The 20,185-nt window shown below is 37.1% G+C and overlaps 1 protein-coding gene across 6 annotated transcripts in view; it reads left to right on the forward strand.

Moving 5' to 3' along the window:
• Positions 1 to 20,185, forward strand: part of PALS2 (protein associated with LIN7 2, MAGUK p55 family member) — a 78,424-nt gene that overhangs the window by 51,325 nt on the left and 6,914 nt on the right. For 4 of the 6 annotated variants that reach the window (XM_066240016.1, XM_066240017.1, XM_066240011.1 and 1 more), the window contains exons 4-10: positions 1,643 to 1,792; positions 2,142 to 2,369; positions 9,115 to 9,156; positions 10,579 to 10,710; positions 12,552 to 12,651; positions 12,988 to 13,056; positions 14,949 to 15,110. In XM_066240016.1, coding sequence (XP_066096113.1) covers positions 1,643 to 1,792; positions 2,142 to 2,369; positions 9,115 to 9,156; positions 10,579 to 10,710; positions 12,552 to 12,651; positions 12,988 to 13,056; positions 14,949 to 15,110 — 883 coding nt within the window. The remainder of the gene's footprint in view (positions 1 to 1,642; positions 1,793 to 2,141; positions 2,370 to 9,114; positions 9,157 to 10,578; positions 10,711 to 12,551; positions 12,652 to 12,987; positions 13,057 to 14,948; positions 15,111 to 20,185) is intronic. The other 2 variants (XM_066240013.1, XM_066240015.1) reach the window with 2 other exon arrangements.

Below are 20,185 nucleotides of genomic sequence, written 5' to 3' on the forward strand. Positions count from 1 at the left end.
GTTACTTTTAGTCCTTTGGGTTTTTTTTTTTGTTGTTGTTGTTGTTTTCTGAAGCTGGAAACAGGGAGAGACAGTTAGACAGACTCCCGCATGTGCCCGACCGGGATCCACCCGGCATGCCCACCAGGGGCCACGTTCTGCCCACCAGGGGGCGATGCTCTGCCCCTCCGGGGCGTCGCTCTGTCGTGACCAGAGCCACTCTAGCTCCTGGGGCAGAGGCCAAGGAGCCATCCCCAGCGCCCGGGCCATCTTTGCTCCAATGGAGCCTTGGCTGCGGGAGGGGAGGAAAGAGACAGAGAAGAAGGGGGGTGGGGGTGGAGAAGCAAATGGGCGCTTCTCTTATGTGCCCTGGCTGGGAATCAAACCCGGGTCCCCCGCACGCCAGGCCGACGCTCTACCGCTGAGCCAACCGGCCAGGGCCTAGTCCTTTGTTTTTTAAATAGCACTGTAGACTTATGGATTTTTTTTCATTAATTCAATATGTTTCAATCATCTACCATCCTTAACTGTTCTTGATTTTCAAAATGTCATAATTTTGTTTAGTTGTAGACAGATTTTTAGTCTGAGTCTGAAGCCCATGAAAGATCTGGACCAATTATAAAATTGGGAATTATCAATGTATAAGTTCAAGTCACAGAAATGAATAATATTTCCTAAGAGAGAACAGGGTGAGAACAAAGACCAAGTTAGGGATTTGAGTAACCTCCAGCATTTATAGGCATAATCCTTATTAAGGACTTGTAACTTTTTCTTTTTTGAAATTTTTCTTTAGTCTCGTACATATTTTCAATGAAATAACCAGAAATTACCAGTTAAACCCATAGGCTGATTATTTCTCTTGCAAACCTGTCGACATTTGTCCCCTTCTTTGTATTTTGAATTATGAATTTGCATTCCATCCATTCAGAAAAAATTATAAACTTAGCTTTATGTTGAGTATACACAATTGCAGTATAAATGAAAATAAAACTAAATATACAAAAAGAGTAAGAAATTTCTAGAAAGCGAAATCAATGCCCTCCATGAAGATAGCACATAAATAGTATATGGAGACATAAAAGTATATTCAGGACTGTCACTGGCTCATTTTGTCCTCCTAAAAAAGTATGTTTTGTAAATTGCAACCTTTATTTCTAATATAAAATTTCCTATCACAGAAATAAGGTGCTGATATTTTCTATTGGACATCTTTTTAACAGATATTTTGTACATGTAAAAAAATGTATTGTTAACATAACAATTTTAGGGTAAAAATTAGGGTTCCTGCCAGCTGAGTTTATCTGATAAGTAGTTCATTGGGGACTGGCGAGTACTGAATGATGACGGTGGTGACGACGGCTGCGGCAGAGAAACTCTGTGTCTCCATTGTGCCATGCTTGGTTCTCATTGAACGTGCCACTTTTTAAAAAAGTCACTAAACTCAGTTCTTCAGATCTTTTAAAATAATACGATATTGTTTGATGATTGAAATATGTCTTTTTTGAAAAAAAAAAGGCTATATATACTTGATTTAACTCATATTTGGGGATTCACTAATATGTGCCTTGGAAATTTTTAGTACTCTGCTGAGATAATGAGCTGTTATTTTTAATAACTTATTCCATCCATAATTAATAACCACAGGCTGTTTGAATCCTTTCAGTCACTCTTGGAGGCCCATGACATTGTGGCATCAAAGTGTTATGACTCACCTCCTTCAAGCCCGGAAATGAATAATTCTGTCAATAATCAGTTATTACCAGTAGATGCCATTCGTATTCTTGGTATTCACAAAAGAGCTGGGGAACCATTGGTGAGTAGATAAATCAGTTTCTTTTTAAATCTGCAGTCTGACGTGGCTCAGTCACTCTAGCTCATGTTTTTCTCTTCCAGAACTTGTATCATTATGAAAACTTTGTGTTTGCTTTATGTCCTTGGCAGGAAAGTCCTTTTGTCTGGGTGGTATATGTTATCACAGTTGCATGTGGTTTAAGGAGATTTGAATATCAACACAGGAGAGAACACAGAAAAAATAGGAATGATTAACTCACCTACTTTTAGAATTATTTTCTTACATATATGTATATATACATACTCCTGAGTATCTAGAGTTTTTTTTAGAAAATCTAAAATCAAAGACAATTTGTTCTTACTTCCTTTAGGGTGTAACATTTAGGGTGGAAAATAATGACCTGGTAATCGCCCGAATCCTTCATGGAGGCATGATAGATCGACAGGGTCTGCTTCATGTGGGAGACATCATTAAAGAAGTCAATGGCCATGAGGTTGGAAACAACCCAAAGGAATTACAAGAATTACTGAAAAATATTAGTGGGAGTGTCACCCTTAAAATTTTACCAAGCTATAGAGATACTATTACTCCACAACAGGTCAGTAATAAAATTCTTGGTACTGTAATATTAAGAACACTTTTATTTCTTTAATCAACTGTTGGATATAACCACCAGTAGCTACTCTTTTGCCAAAGGGGAAAAAAACTGATTTAATTGTTCTGAATTGCCTTATTTTGTTGTGGGTGAATTTTTAAATAAGTAACATCAACTTACTACTATAAAGGAATTAGGAAATCAATCTCTTTGTGAACACCATGAACCTACCGTTTGGTAATGTACAACTAGGTATCAGAATAAACCGTAAAGCCTTTTAGTCATTAATCTAGCGAACATTTTTGATAACCAGTTATGCTCCAAGCCCTGCGAGAGAATAATGTAGTCCCAGCCGCCTGCAGCTCAGTGCACATGCTGTGGGCAAGAGCAGCGATGCTCAATGGTGCGCCTCGGAGTGTTTCAAACATGCAGTGCCTCGCTATTTAGTCAGGGGCCCTCACCCCCTTTCCCTTAGATTGTCAAGTAAAAAAATGACAACAGCCAACATAGTGACCGAATCAAAATTATACCTATTTTTTTGTCAGATCAGCAAAATATAACATTTTTTTTTGGTATGCCGCAGAATTATAGTAATAGTTTATGTGTGCCGTGAGCTAGAAAATAAGGCCAGAAAGTGAAGGTGAGTTAGATGAAAAAGAATTTTAACACCTGGTTTGTGCACATTCCATCTGCATTTTGTAACTAATTTTTAGGTAAAATAGATTTTTGAACAGGGGAATGTTTTAATGACAATGATCATTGAGCCTCATTATGCTGAGTGGATCTCAGAGGAGGAGAGATGAGACTGTGTAACCCGGAAGCAGATTTGAAGGTGTTGAGGTGAATTGTGAAAGATGACTCCAGTGAAAGGTTAAGAAGATCATTTGGGCCCTGGCCGGTTGGCTCAGTGGTAGAGCGTCGGCCTGGCGTGCAGGAGTCCCGGGTTCGATTCCCGGCCAGGGCACACAGGAGAAGCGCCCATCTGCTTCTCCACCCCTCCCCCTCTCCTTCCTCTCTGTCTCTCTCTTCCCCTCCCGCAGCCAAGGCTCCATTGGAGCGAAGAGGGCCTGGGCCCTGAGGATGGCTCTATGGCCTCTGCCTCAGGTGCTAGAATGGCTCTGGTTGCAACAGAGCGATGCCCCAGATGGGCAGAGCATCGCCCCCTGGTGGGCATGCTGGGTGGATCCAGGTCGGGTGCATGCAGGGAGTCTGACTGCCTCCCCGTTTCCAACTTTAGGAAAAAAAAAAAAAGATCGCTTTGGTTCAAATACCTGTGCCGCCACTTATGAGATCATCATCTCTGTGCTTCATTTTCTCACCTGTGTAGTTAGGGATAATAGTTCTTTTCTCAAAAGATTATTAATAAGTATTTAAAAGAGTTAATTCATGTGAAGCTCTCACAGAAGCACCTGGCACATACTGGTTGCTCAGCAGGTAGCTCCTGCCACTGTTGTGATGGTGGTGGTGTGAGGTGTTACTGTGGTGTAATAGAATTATAAGGGAACAGAAAGCAATGATGTAATTACAAACGAACAGTTGATGATTATGGTGGGAGTGTTGGAACTGAGGAGAGGATTTTCAAGCCTAGATAATGTAGAAATTGGAAATATTTTCCAGTGTTTTAGAGGACTTCAATTGTTCAGGCTTATTTGAGAAATTTATTGTTTCATGTGTGAATGAAATAGTAAGTTTTTTATCTAAGATTCTACTAGTGTATCTTATTTTCATATTGTTAAAAGGATAAGTTTAAAGGCTTTTGTATTTCCATGCCATTCTTTGAAAAAATGTGTTGAATAGTTATTTTACGTTATTATTCAGAGGACAGGATAGAATATTTAGTCATTTTGTTAGTGTGCAAATTGGACTTCTGAATGTACATAGGCTTGTTTGTAATGAACTTTGGTTGAAATGGAGGTAGAGACCTCGTCTTCTGGGAAAAGGATTATGAGTCAGCACATTTCCATTTAGAAAAGTAGAACCAAAGATTTAATTTTTAAAATTATGTGTTAGTTGTAATACTTAGGAAGATTTCTTTTTCCTCCTGTGGTCCAAACTCCAGAATTCTTACCAGCTCACCATGCCCATAATGGACTTCTGTGGGAGAAACAAATTTTTGTAGCTTAATGGCTAGAGCTTTGGCCTAAATCCTATAAATTCTACAACTGGTGAATTAATCTGAATGACATGAAATGCGGGGATAGTTAGCTGTCTTAGGCATAAAATTTTCCCCATTCCATGCCTTCTCAAACCCTGATTTTCATTTATCCTTTATAACTGGAAGAACTGTTATACTGTAATAACAGGCATAATACAGGGTGTTCTGGGAAAACTGTGGTCATCTTAAGAGACACTTGGGGAAGCAAGGGCATTGAGCCTCATCAACTCTTCAGCTTTTTTACTAGAAACTTCACCATGTAGTATTGCTGGGCCTGTCTCTAATTCTCTTCTGGGGCTGTGAGAGCAGGTGGGAGCCAGGAGATCCCCCTCCCCAGCACAAAAAGACACAAATTATAGAAGCAAAAGGTTTGGAAAGGAGACAATAAAACTTACTATTTTCAAATAAGATTTTTTTGCATAGAAACTCCCAAAACTATAAATTATTAGAAATAATAGTTTAACAAGGTACTTGAATAAGATTAATATACAAAGGTCCGTTGCATTTCTATATGTCACCAGCAAACACCTAGAAATGTAACTAAGATATTTACAACAGAGGCAGAGAATGTCACATTTATAACTAAGAATAAATCTTACAAAAGTACTTAGGACTGCTATGTACAAAAAAGTTATGGTGAAAGTCTAAATAAATAGCAATATATATCATGTTCATGGACAGAAAGATAATATTGTGAAGATATCAGTTTTCCTCAAATTGACTTATAGATTTAATGAAATTCTAATAAAATTCCAATAGGGTTATTTATATTTGATAAGATGAATAGCCAAGACAATTTTGAGTCAGAAAAGCAGAAAAAAGGCTTATTATTAAGGTATAGGACTTAAGACATTTTCAGAAGTGGTGGAACAAAAAAATATGAGAGTGTCAATAACTGCACATCTTCAGTAACTTTTGTTATTGTCAGTCTTTATCTCATCATGATTTTAATTGCATCTTCCTAATGACTAACATTAAGCATCATTACATGTACTTATTTCATGCTTATGTCTACTTTGGTGATATCCTCAGATATTTTATCCATTTTTTGAATTGTTTTCTTGGTTTTGAGAGTTTTTGTCTTCTGGAATGGGTACTTTATCAGAATTAAGATTTACAAAGATTTTCTCCCAGTGAAAAGGCTTGTCTTTTCATTCTCTTAACAATATAATACAAAGAGCAGAAGTTCTTAATTTTGATCAAGTTCAATGTGTCCTTTTTTCTATGATTCATAAAAGAAAACAATTTTTATGATTAAAATTTTTGCCTTGTTCTGTGTAAAAAAAACCCAAAAACCCAAAAACACTTTTGTGTAACTTCATCATAAAGATTTTCTTCTTAAAAATTGTAGTTTTTATGCTTTTCACCTAGCTCTGTTATCCATGTCCTTTATGAGTTTTTGTATAAGGTGTGAGATATGTATCAAAGGTTTTGAGGTTATTTTGCATATAGATATCCGACTTTTCAAGTTCTATTTGTTGAAAAGGCTATTTCCTTCATCAGGTTTGGAAAACTTTACTGTTATTTCTTCACATAATTCTTATATTCTTTTTCTCCTGTCCCTTGGTGACACATGTATATTAGGCTCCTTGCAGTTGTCCCATAGCTCATTAATATTCTGTTCATTTATTTCGATCTGGTTTCCTCCCAGTTTTTCACGTTGTATAGGTTCCATTGCTGCTATGTCTTCAAGTTTACTAATCTTTTCCTCTGAAATGTCTGATCTGCTGCTAATCACATCTGATGTACTATTCATCTCATTTTGGTTTTCATCTCTAGAAATTCAAATTGAGTCTTTTTTATATCTGCCATATTACTACCTGGCATGTGCAGTCCTTCCTCTAGCTTCTTTAACATATGAATATGATATGTAAAGTGAAAAATAACTATGTTAATGTTCTTGTCATCTAATGTAATCATATCTGCCATTTTTTAATCACTCCAGATTGATTTTTCTTCACATTTTAGGTTGTATTTTCCTGTTTATTTGCATGCCTGGTCATTTCTGATTGGCTGCCAGACATCATGATTTTTGCCTTGTTGAGTCCTGGATATTTTTGTATTCTTAGAAATTTCATTGGCTTTGTTCTAGGATACTTAAGTTACTTGGGAGCAGTTTGATCCTCTCAGGTCTTGCTTTTTAAGCTTTGTTAGGTGCGACCAGAGCAGGATTGTGGGGCATAACCCTTATGGTGACTCAGTGCCTCATGAATTATAAGGTTTTTCCACTCACCCTGGTGAAACAGACTGTTTCTGACCCTGTGTGAAGACTTTAAATTGTTGCCTATAACACTGGTTCTTTACTTGGCCTTGGGTAGTGTCTTCATGCACATGCACTGATCAGTACTTCACTGATGACCGGAGTGAGTCCTCTGCAATTTTGAGCCCTTTTCTCACTGATTATTCTGTTCTGTGCACTGTAGCCACCTTGGACTCCCTGTTCATCTCCTGCGCTTGGAGACCACCAGGCTCCACACAGATTCTCCTTTCCTGGGTTGCAGGGTGGAGACTTGCTCTGTGCAGTTAACTGGAGCAAGTGTAGAGCTCATCTTTTTCTACTTTTTAGGAATCACTGTCTTTTATTGTTGGATGTCTTGAAAAATATTTTACCTATTTTGTCCAGTATTTTAATTGTTTCAGGTTGGAGGGTCCTTGTTACTTCATCTTTGAATATTTGAATAGGTTAGTCATTCCCATGGTTCAAAATTCAAGAAATATCAATTTGTATTCAGTTGAAACCTCCCTCCAAATCCTCTACCATTTTAGTCTTCACTCCCCATATAAGATACCATGCTATTAGTTTAATCTTTCCAGAGTTTCTTTATTGACATGCCAGTAAGTAAAAATTATATATTTTTCCACCTCCTTTTTATGAAAAGGTTCCATAGTATACATACTCTGAACATTGGTTTGTGTTGTTTCAATTAAGCATATTATCTTGAGGATCTTTCCTTTTGGGGACATAGTCTGCCTGTTGCTTTTTAACATCTGCATAGTGTTATATCACATAGATCTTTTTACCATCATTTATTTAACATTAGTTCCCTATGGTTAAATAGGTTGTGTCTGATCTTTTCCAATTAGGAATAGTTCAGTAGTTAATAGTCTTCTATGTAAGTCACTTTGTATATGTCTGAATAACATTGCTGTTGAATCCATTCCCAGAGGTGGATAGCTAGCTAGGTCAGAGAGCTTTTGCATTTGTAATTTTGGTAGTATTTGCCTAATTGTCCTCCCAAGAGATTAAACAGTTTTTTCACCAAGTGAGAAAAATGATTATTGGCCGATAGTCCTACTAGCCACAGTATATGAAGTATTTGGATTTTTGCTAATCTGACAGGAAGAAAATGTAGTTTTAATTTGTATTTCTACTTCGAGGTTGAACAACATCTCCTGTGTTTAAAAGCCACTTTATTTCCTTTTCTCTCTTTCATCTACTTTAGATTGTTAGTCATTCAGATCTTTATTTTAATGATAAGAATATGAGATTGAAATAATTTAGGTTGTGTTTAGTAACTTTTTAATAACAAGTGAACTGTTAATATCCATAGCCTATTAATAAAACACTTTAAAATGCACTTAATAAAATATAATTATACTAGACAAATCTCTAATGATTTTAAGGTCACTGTAAAATGTTTCAATTAAAGATTAGGTTCATTAATAGTTTTAGACAGATTTTCGTAGTTAAACCAGTTTAATCTGAGTTTTTGAGCATGAGAGTAATGCTTCAAAATTAATTTCATAAATTAAAAAATAAAAACTATTTCTTCTTCTGCCTGACCAGGCGGTGGCGCAGTGGATAGAGCATTGGACTGGGATACGGAGGACCCAGGTTCGGGACCCCGAGGTCGCCAGCTTGAGCGCGGGCTCATCTGGTTTGAGCAAAGCTCACCAGCTTGGACCCAAGGTTGCTGGCTTGAGCAAGGGGTTACTCGGTCTGCTGCAGCCCCCAGTCAAGGCACATATGAGAAAGCAATCAATGAACAACTAAACTGCCACAACGAAAAACTGATGATTGATGCTTCTCATCTTTCTCCATTCCTGTCTGTCCCTATCTATTCCTCCTCTGACTCTCTCTCTGACTCTGTAAAAAAAAAAAAAAAAAAAAAAATTCTTCTAGAAATCTTTTACATTTAAAAGTATGGTTCTTGTTCCACAAATAATGACATTTTTAGGACAATTTGATGGGAGCAAGGGAATGAATATTTGAAATTTGGACTAACTCAAAGTAAGTTTTATGGTTAGAAAACATTCTGTCTCACAGGTAAAAATGATAAATGTCATGGTTAGATGACAGAGGACTCTTATTATTCATTATGTGTGACTTTCTTGAGAAGTAAGAATATCCTAGTATTTTTACAACTTTGCATACCCATCCTTTTTCTCCGCCTCATCTCAAACCCCTCTAACTTTTTGTTTCGATCACATATAATTTTCAAATATTATACCCTATGGACAATAACTTAGGGAAATAGTTGCTTTACCAAATGAGTGAACTAATAAAATGGGCCAGTAGTTTGTTTATATTTTGTTGATTTAGTCTCACTTTAAAGCCTGTCTTTATTTATGCAATGAAAAATATATTTTTAGAGTTGCGTCAATATGGAGAGGCACTCAGCACACATCCATCAGGTATGATATTATTCCGGGACATGCCCTGGTACTCCGGTTTTCTGTCTTGTCAGCCAACTAAATTTACCTTGACAAAAATAATTGTTTGGGGTTTTCTCCATTGCCAAATCATGGAGCTGCATGCCGTTGTGAAGATAGCCAATTGTCACATTGTAGGGCAATCTTAACATCATTTTGTATGCTTGCTTTTTAGATATTTTTAAAGTTTTATATCAGAAAAAATTATTGGCTTGCTGGTTTTTTTAAACATTAATATTTAGCGTCCTCTAGATTATTGAAATGCTCTGAGTGCTTTCTTTCAAAATCATCTAATTGTAAATAACTAAAATTTTATCACATATTCCCAAATTGTCTTTTTTAATTATTTAATATGCATCCATCACATTACATTTTACTACACTAATAATGTAATGTATCTTCTTGTGTTATTTGAATATCTTGTGTGGTTATATTTATAGAATTATGGTAAACAAATAGAAAAATAACACTATTTTAACTAATTATGTGCTTTCCTGCTTGTTACATTTGAATTTCTATAAATATACATGAAAAGGATTTGTTTTACAAAAGTGATCTGTCTGAACTTGCTATCAAATACTGAAAATGCTTAGCTTGTTTAGAATTCAAACTGAAGTGAATAAACAAAATATTCTAGATACTGGAGACCATAACTAACTGTTAACTGACATACTTTTGTTGATAAACCAGATTTAAAAGAAATATCTAGTTAAATAGATTTATAATAGTTTAGAGGTTTTTCAGTATTTGTCTTATAATTAATTTAATGCTGATTATTAAATCAGGGCAAGATGATTCCAGGAAAGTATTTTCCACCCTAGTGTTGGCCAGTATAAGTCTAAGTGATTTTTAAAAAAATTTATTACCAGGGATAAAAGTTGGGTTGATTATTATTATTATTATTATTATTATTTTAGGTTACTAAATATATTTCTGGTCTGAATTTAACATGAATTTTTATTATTTAATTTTGGCTTCAGAGCCCTTTCAAAAACTTATTTCTAATATTGCTGAAATACATGCCTTAAAACAACTGCATATATTGTTTCAGGATGTTAATTAGGAAGTAGCATTTGCTTGCATAAAAATTATGCAGTGTTGGTTGGAAAAATCACATGAATAAAATGGTGGAATTAAATCCTTGTCAAACTCTTTTGATTTAAGATTAGATGTTAAAATAGAAACAAAACTTTAATGTGCTGCTAATGTTTATTTCATATTTTCTTTTCTGATGCCAAATAATGTTTTAATATATAATTTTTTATTGGAGAGAGACAAGTTCCTGAGTTCAAGTATTAAATACATTGTCCATTACAATAAAATCAAAGTGGTTTGAAAAAGATTTCAAAAATCCAGTGACAAATGATACATCTATAGTACTTTTAATTTTTCTGTGTGCTTTAGGTATTTGTGAAGTGTCATTTTGATTATAATCCATACAATGATAACCTGATACCCTGCAAAGAAGCAGGATTGAAGTTTTCCAAAGGAGAAATTCTCCAGATTGTAAACAGAGAAGATCCAAACTGGTGGCAGGTTAGTACGCGGCTCAGGATCTCCTCCGCTGCTTTTCACTGTCCTCTTAGACCAGACCAACAGCTGAGTATTCAGGAAGGAGGTCTTAATCAGCATTTGTTCCAGCGATTTTCCTTTGTGAACCGCTCCTGCTTCGTGGATGCTAATTTTGTGGACAGAAGACGAAATTAAGAGGGAATTTGTGAGTTGCTGGTTGTAAATGCAGAGTGAACTAGCCTGCGATGCTGTCTCTGGTTTAGGGATTAGACCAGTTGGTTTTTCTGCATGGGTGATCGCAGAAAGATGCAGAATTGGGAAAGAACAGTTCATTTGGGGTCATCCCTTTCCAGGCTTTGTTTTTGCTTTAACTAGGAGTCTTTTATTGTGGTTGTAATAGCCTTTCTCTCATCTCCCTTCACTCTCTGCATACATTCATGGCAAATAAAACAATTTTTTTAAGCTCTTAGCTTTTAAATCTATTTGCTCACCTCTTCCCATTTATTGAGAAATAAAGGCGTGCTTTATCATCAGCGTTGTTTTTGACCAGGGATGCAATCTGTGTGCGTGGGAAAGGATGTGTATTACCACTGTGTTTTGCTCCCTCTGTTTTCCAGTTCTATGTAATGGTGTTCTTTTTTCTTTCCCTTACTGCAGCTTTCAGAAATCTCTAGTGGCCATAATGTCTGTTTTTGTCATTCTTTACATCAGCTAACAACCACAGTATTCAGAAAGGGAGAAACTAACAAATTGGGAAGTCTAACGCCTTTAAACTGCCCAAGAGTCTCATTACAGAAACACCCTGAGAGAGAGAAGGACCCAGGACCTAGCAGTCAACTCTAAATTAAACTGAGATTTCAGGAATGCACGTCAGCTCTAATGAGTTTTATTGACTTCTAAGGGGAATAAATGACAAAAATGAGAACAATCTTAATAATGTTATGTACAAGTGCTGTCCATGTGGTTAGAAAACTAAGAAATGAGTAAATAGGATTAATGATTTCAAGGTTTACAATGAATTTCTTAGATTGCTCACCTGAAAAATCTGCCTTCTGTGGTTGTTTTGTTTATCAAACTTGCTCAGTTTTTCTCTTTTCCCACATTTTGAATGCCATCTATTAGTCTTATTCTTTCACCATTATCTCAATTTCTTCTTGCATTTGTGGTCTCTTCCTTTAATTCTGTTTTTCAGGATTTTAATTGCTAAAAGTGTACCAGGTTTTTAATGCTGGTCTGTAAGGATAAAGTCACTAACTTGTGGGCAAAGCCACTAGTAGCCAGTTCTCCAGCCCCTGTAATAAACTAGCTCTTCTTTGGTTTGTATTTTAAAAGTTTGTTTCTTGACAGTAGGTGGAAGTTTGAGCTCTTTGAAACTTGCCGCCTCTCAGGTATTCCGAGGGCTGACAGCGTGACTTACATGCTTGCTCTTTTCCCAGCGCCATCTGTTTCTTTAATTTGGCCTCAGGAAATCCCAATGAGGTAGGATTAAGGCTGACAGTAAATACGTTTACTAAAGGATGCTAGAAGAAATGTTCTGTAAACATACAGAATAAATAGCATTTATTCCTTTCCGTGCTTTGACTTAGTATTATAAGTAAAAAGTTTTAATAATTTAACGAACCTGTCTACTTTTGTGTTTTGATCCCAAAATTTTCCTACCAGATGGTGGGTGGATCAATTAGGTGCCATTTGATTCCTCAGTGTTAAAGTGTTTAAATAACTCAACAATGCCATGCATTTACATCGCAAGGTCAGTTTTTCAGAGCAAATGTGGTATTTTTGCATTGACAACTGCTTGTCCTACTTTTAAGAATATTGTCTCAAATTTTGGTACTGAGATATACAATTCATTAATTTGATTCTAGGCTAGCCATGTAAAAGAGGGAGGAAGCGCTGGTCTCATTCCAAGCCAGTTCCTGGAAGAGAAGAGAAAGGCATTTGTTAGAAGAGACTGGGACAATTCAGGTGATGAGCTCCACACAATACATAACAAGTTGTCCTTTGTGGCCACCTTTCTTTGCCTCATTCATCTGAATTAGCAAATGAATTTATGTAATTTATATATATATATAATTAATCCTTCCCATATGCTTTATTGTACCTCTCTCAAAAGTAAACTTTTTGATCCCTTTCTGCCACCTGCTGATATGGTATCAGAATTCAGTGCCTCAACTGCCCCTTCTGCTTTTTAGGATGCAACACTGGGAAGATAATTCTCCCACCCTATAGAATACCACAGGGCAGCTTGTCATAGGATATTTTGACATCTGTTTCAGTTATATTTGTCTTGTCATCCTTCAGGACCTTTTTGTGGAACCCTAAGTAGCAAAAAAAAGAAAAAGATGATGTATCTCACTACCAGAAATGCAGGTATATTTTCAATCCTTTTTGAGAAGTCTAAGTGAAATAGCTTTGTACTGTTCATCATTGTGGCACAAAGTCTAAATGTGTAATTTTCAATGAATATAATTCAGATTAGTACCCAGTTCAAGGGGTTGGTATATAAATACAATATTAAAGACATTATTTAAACCCTGATAGTATATATGCTATACTATTACCAGTGTGCTTTATTTTGTGAGTATAATTTACAATACAATGAATTGATGAAGATGCTCCTAATAATAAAGGAACAATGTTCTGATTGAAACTATTTGATCAGAGAACTTTGATAGTAATTTGTCATTTCTAAAGATCAAAATGCCTTTATGAAAGTATTAAAAGAGTTATCATTAAAAGCAACTATATATATTTGGCCCTAACATTGTCCATGGTACTTTTGGGAAGATGGTACTGACCAGATAAATCTTAATCTATTCTTCTTTAAATATTTTAGACTTAGCCCTGGCCGGTTGGCTCAGCGGTAGAGCGTCGGCCTAGCGTGCGGAGGACCCGGGTTCGATTCCCGGCCAGGGCACACAGGAGAAGCGCCCATTTGCTTCTCCACCCCTCTGCCGCGCTTTCCTCTCTGTCTCTCTCTTCCCCTCCCGCAGCCAAGGCTCCATTGGAGCAAAGATGGCCCGGGCACTGGGGATGGCTCTGTGGCCTCTGCCTCAGGCGCTAGAGTGGCTCTGGTCGCAACATGGCGACGCCCAGGATGGGCAGAGCGTCGCCCCTGGTGGGCGTGCCGGGTGGATCCCGGTCGGGCGCATGTGGGAGTCTGTCTGACTGTCTCTCCCTGTTTCCAGCTTCAGAAAAAAGAAAAAGAAAAAAAAATTTTTTTAGACTTAAGGAAAGATAAATATAACAACTACTATAGTAATTCTTTCGAGTTGAAACCTTACACGAGTGGGCGGCAGCTCTGGAGCTGACTCAGAGGCATTGTCGAGCTCAGAGGACTTCTTGACTTTCGAGCTGCCTTTCTACTGGTGATAAACTAGCATACTATACAGGAGACACTATACTAATACACTATAATAACATAAGGAGAAAATATGCCCTCTCTAATACCGGTTAAATCTACTGTGGGAAAATGGTGCAAAGGAAGAATTGCTGTTAAAATAACTTAAGGAAGAAATGTTATTACTACGGATAGAAAGTTGTAGCCATAAATGGCAATGTAATAATTAAAACTCAGTTTAGCCTTACTGTTCATTAAATATATGTTCCTAAAGCTTTCCTACAAAATAGAAAATTTGTAATTTTACCATTAACTAAGATTATAATTTTGGAGTGTATTACCACTGAAAATAATGTGGATCCTAGAGTTTGCTTTATACATAAATTAAGAATCTTAATGTGTACATGTCAGTATGTTGTCTGTATGCATGTTGCTCAAACTGGTATTTGCAGAGTCACCAAGACAATATTTACTGATTTGTGTCGCTGGAAGGGCACATTCCTTCTGTAAGAACTTTTTTAAACAGCAGTGCTAGTTACACTGCTCTCCTCCAGCTTTGATATGCACTTTTTTGCTGAACAAATTTTATAAATTATTTGTCACTGGATTATTTATATCAAAGTAATTACTTCTACTCATGAGTTGAAAAGAAAAGGTTTCATGTATAGAATATCTGATGAGGAGCAAGCACAGGCATTTTTCTAGCTTGGCTAGACAAATTCTTAAGAGCAAATGGATGGCAGCAAATGTTTAAATCAAAATATAAAATAATCTCTTATACTTTACCAAATTAATAAAACAAATCTGCACTGAATACACCCCAAGTGCTGTTTGACTCTAGGGAACTAAGTCATTACTGAGCAGAATAGCACAGGCTTCTCGTCCATATAAAAGACAATTGAATGTGATGTTTTCCATTTAGAATTTGATCGTCATGAAATCCAGATCTATGAGGAGGTAGCCAAAATGCCTCCCTTCCAGAGAAAGACATTAGTATTAATAGGCGCTCAAGGTGTGGGACGAAGGAGCTTGAAAAACAGGTTCATCGTGCTGAATCCCACTAGATTTGGAACTACAGTGCCATGTAAGTGTCTCTGCGTTTTCTTTGCTGTTTAAGTGGCAGGAGAATGAAAGTGGGCTCAGATTATTATCTGTATTCCCAAATAACTTTTTATCGTGTCAGTGAAAACAAACAAATAGAAGACATTGAAAAATACCCTGCAGCTGTCTTGCAATAGCACGTGTTCCCGTCAGCCTGCTGCCTAGCGGCAGATGCTGCTCCCAACCTTCGGTCCAGAAATGTTAGATACAGGTATTAAGAGTTGTGGCAAAATCAGCACTAACTTTGTATTTTCTTTTCCGTCTGATGTCTATCTGAATAAACTTGTATTTTTCACCCACTTGAATGTCAAGAAGAGGGAGAAGCCAGCTGGATGCTCAGGCGCTTCTCAGTGTGGCAGCCCCTCTGTTAGTGTGTGCAACCCCGCAGGTTGTAAGCCTAGTTTCTGATAGCGTAGCAAAGAGTGATTCATCTTCCAGAGCACGCAGCCTTAATTCTAGTCTCAAACATTGATACATAAAATAAAATGATGCTAATGGGACGTATAACCATTAAGTGAACCAAACACTTGTTTTATGATTTTTGCACTCTTTCCCTGTTTGCATATGTACGTGGAAAGTTCAGTAATGATGTCAGAAGTATGCTTGTTGAGAATGGAATGAGATCACCAAGGTAGATGCTATCACTGACTTATTGTAATACATATTTGTCAGTAGTTTAAGGATCCAAGAGCCTTAAATTGTGGGAATTTATGCTCTGTCCCCTAAAATTTAGGGCCTAAAATGCAGAAGACATGCAGTTGTTGCCTTTATGAATCTTCTTTCTGTGCTTCTGTCACTGAGTAAGCCCTGTTTTTGATTAACACCGTGTTTCTTTAGGTATATCCCTTTAAGCCGTTCTGAGTCAAGTCTTAGCCCAACATCACTCATCTCTTTTTAGATGAAGTTTGAGGTTTCTCTGCTTCTTCCAGTTTGTTTTGAGGTTTAATCCTCAATGAGTAATCTTACCCCAGGTTCTCAGGGGTTGGTTGGGGAGTAATCTTATCCTTGCCCCCAAGTGATGTTTGCAATCCCTCAGGGCAGGGCTTTGGGTTCCATTGTAGGCCCTGCGGATCACTCACCTCAGACGCATCCTAGCTAAGTAGTTATAAAAACCTCACTATGGTCAGTGTATCTTATTTTTATCAAATTACGAAATGTACAGCATTTTAATCAAGTACAGTGGTACCTTAAGATACAAATTTAATTCGTTCTGTAACCAAGCTCGTAAGTCAGTCAATACTGGACCCGTGCGCCAACGTGCCAACTAAGTGGCAGCTTACTGAGTCACAACTCGGATCTCAGAACTTCGCTCGGATCTCGAACAAAAATACAGACCAAGTCACCGCTCGTATCTTAAAAAAATAAAAATAAATAAAAAATAAATAAATAAAAATTTGTATGTTGGTCTGTTTGTATCTCAAGGTACCACTGTAATTCGTAAACACATATAACAGAAAAAACAACTCCCCGTTTTCCTCTACCCCCTCTCGGGCCTGCTTACCAAAACCAGCTGCTTTTCTTTCCTTTTGCTATTTTTTCTGATAGTCCTCATTCTGCTGTTTCTTGCCTTATCCAGTGTGGGCCTCACCTGTTGCCTTCCTGACGACCCTCCCAATGTAAAGACAGCTCTAGTTTCAGTTAATTCAGTTTTACTTTCTTGGACAGCCTCATCCTCTTCGCACACCCAGCAATCATTAGACACCTTTTTTATTCTTCTCTTGAGCTTTATTTTTTTTCTGTTTGGTTTTGTGTTAGACCTAAGGCTCGCTTGTCTATTATTTCATGTCTTTTCTCTGGGAGACCTCCGTCTCAGAACCTCGGTGAGCGCCGGCCGCCCCGTCGCGCTGCGCAGGAGCTCACCGCGGCCACGCCCACTTCCCCCTCGTTGTCTGCTGGGTTGCAGCTGTTGTTCCTGGACCTCGCTCTTCTTAGTTCGTGGCCGTTCTGCTGGGCACATCCTCTTGTACCTTCACGAGAAACCGTGTAGGGTGTGTAATTTTTGCACCTTTGTACTTGAAGATGTGTATTTTCTGCCCTTTTTTCATGGATTATTTAGCAGAGAATAGAAATTCTAGATTGTAAAACTCAAAAGATGTTCTTGAATCTAGTTCTACTAAGAAGTTCATTGTCATTCTAATTATTGTTATCTCATACATGACCTGATTTTTCTTTCACAGATATTCAGGCTCTTTTGTTCTATTCTGTTGTTTTACAGTAATTTTGAAATTTAATAACGTGCCTTTGTGTGCATATTTTTTAACTCATTGTGCTGATGATTAGTGTTCTGTCAAAATAAATTTGCCTGTCTGGACATTTCACAGAAATGCAGTTATACAATATGTGGTGTTTTGTGAAAGGCTTCTTGATATAACAAAGTTCTCAAGGTTCATTCATGTTATAGAAGGTCTCAAGACTTAGTTTCTTTTTATTGCTAAATGATATTCTGTTATATGGCTATGCCACATTTTGTTTATCTGTTCAACAGGAGATGGGCATTTGGATTGCTCTATTTTTTAACTATAATGAATAATGCTGGTATTAACATTTGTGTACAGATTATTCATGTGAACATTGTGTTTTACTTTTCTCAGGCATCTACCTAGGAAAGGAATTGGTAGGTTACATAGTGACTCTTTTTAACCTTTTGAGAAACTTCCAAATTGTTTTTCGCTGTGGCAGTATCATTTTACACTCCCAGCAATGTATGAAGGTTCCAGTTTTATTAAAAATTTTATTAACCGTGCTGACATTGGTTAGTAAAATTATATAGTGTCAAGTGTACAATTCTGTAACACATCATCTGTATGTTGCAGTGTGTGTTCACCACCCACAGCCGAGTCTCCTTCCATCACCAGTCATCCCCCCTACCCTCACCTTCACCCCACTCCCTTTCCTCTGGTGATCACCACACTGTTGTCTCTGAGGGTGTTTGGTTTTGCTCAGTACCTTCACCTTCTTCACCCAGCCTCCCAGCCCCCTTTCTCTGACAGCTGTAGGTCTTTTATCTGTTATCTGTGAGTCCATTTTGTTCATTAGAGTCCACATATAAGTGAAAATCATATGGTAGTTGTCTTTCTCTAGTTGGCTTGTTTCACTTAGCGTAATATTCTCCAGGTCCTTCCATGCTGACCCAAAAGGTAAGACTGGTTTTTTTTTGCGTGTGTGTGTGTGTGTGTGTGTGTGTGTAGCCAAGTAACATTCCACTGTGTAAATGTAGCACAACTTTTTTATCCACTCATCTACTGATGAGCACTTGGGCCCCTTCCAAATCTTGACTATTATAAATAACACTGCAGTGAATATAGGGGTACATATGTTCTTTCAAATCAGTGTTTCAGGTTTCTTGGGATATATTCCCAAAAGCGGATTACTGGGTCATAAGGCAGTTCCATTTTTAACTCTTTGAGGAAACTCCATTCTTTTTGCACAGTGGCTATACCAATCTGCATTCTCACCAACAGTGCTCAAGAGCTCCCTTTTCTCCACATCCTCGCCAACACTTGTTTATTGATTTATTGATGATAGCCATTCTGACTGGTGTGAGGTGATACCTCATTGTGGTTTTAATATGCATCTCTATCTCTCTGCTGATAAGTGACATTGAGTATCTTTTCATATGTCTATTGGCAATCTGTATGTCCTCTTTAGAGAATGTCTATTCAGTTCCTTTGCTCGGTTTTTAATTGGATTGTTTGAATATTGACCACTTATCAGATATATCATTGGCAAATATGTTCTTCCATTCAGTGAGTTGTCTTTTCATTTTTGATGGTTTTCTTTTTTGTGCCAAAACCTTTTAATTTGATGTAGTCCCATTTGTTTATTTTTTTCTTTTCTTTTGCCTGAGGTGATATATCAGAAAGTAATAGTACTAAGAGAAATGTCTGAGTATTTACTTGCCTATGTTTTCTTCTAGGAGTTTTAGGGTATTGAGTTTTACATTTAAGTCTTGAATCCATTTTGAGTTTATTTATATGTGGTATCCTTTTTTTTTTGCACAGTATCTGTCCAATTTTCCCAACACCATTTATCGAATAGGCTATCTCTTCCCCATTGTATCTTCTTGCCTCCTTTGCCAAATATTAATTGACCACAAAGGTATGAGTTTATTTCTGGGCTCTCTATTCAGTTACATTTATCCATATAAATGTATAGTCTAGTCTTACCAGGTAACATGATTCCACCAACTTTGTTCTTCTTTCTCAAGATCTCTGTTCTTATTTGGGGCCTTTTGTGGTTCCACATAAATTTTTGGAATATTCTAGTTCTGTGAAACACCCAATGATTATAGACTCTAATCTTCATACATCGGGGCGGTTAACTCTTTCACAGACAGGCATGAAATTTCTGGCAGACCGACGGTTGTAAAACTCTGCTCTCCTTCTCTTCCTCCAAGCTAGTAGTAACAAGCTGGCAGGGAGTACTTAACTCTGCACCTTTGCAATAGTTTGAAGGGTTATTATAGTCCGTTCCTAGTACGGCCCAAGTTGCAGAGAAGTCGTATGTCTCTGAAAGTATTTCGAGCTCTAAAATATCAGACAAAACAATCTAAATTTTGACTTGGTCTACTTATTCTCATTCTCTCAGCAGGAGTACACATCAGATCAGAGTAGAGAAAGTTGATAGACCTTAACAATGTTGAGGTGGCTAGCTCCACCACGAAAGCACAAAATAGAACCACCTTTAGGATTATCAATAAGCAGGAAGCTAAAATGAAAGTGTCAAGAGGAGATAAAGGATAGATAACTTGTGGGTTAAATTGCACTTCAGAAAATTGATAATACCAACTAAGAATAAGAGAACTTTGCTCAATTGCTGAGCACTCAATTAGGAAATGTTAAAGTGTAAAGAAAGGATATAATTGATGTTCCTTAAGGAGAAGAGGAGTGCTGGTCAGCTGGGAAAGATAATCACACGCCTCACACTTACTAGGATTCACCATAATTAAGAATTTAAATGTAGGGACTTTGCTCCCAGGTAATTACATTTTGAGTTTCAAACCTACCTTATAAAGCAATTTTTGGGTTACAAAGTGTATATTGAGGACTACCTTCTAAA

Source organism: Saccopteryx bilineata, chromosome 7 (genome assembly GCF_036850765.1).
Source record: "Saccopteryx bilineata isolate mSacBil1 chromosome 7, mSacBil1_pri_phased_curated, whole genome shotgun sequence".
Classification (NCBI taxonomy): domain Eukaryota; kingdom Metazoa; phylum Chordata; class Mammalia; order Chiroptera; family Emballonuridae; genus Saccopteryx; species Saccopteryx bilineata.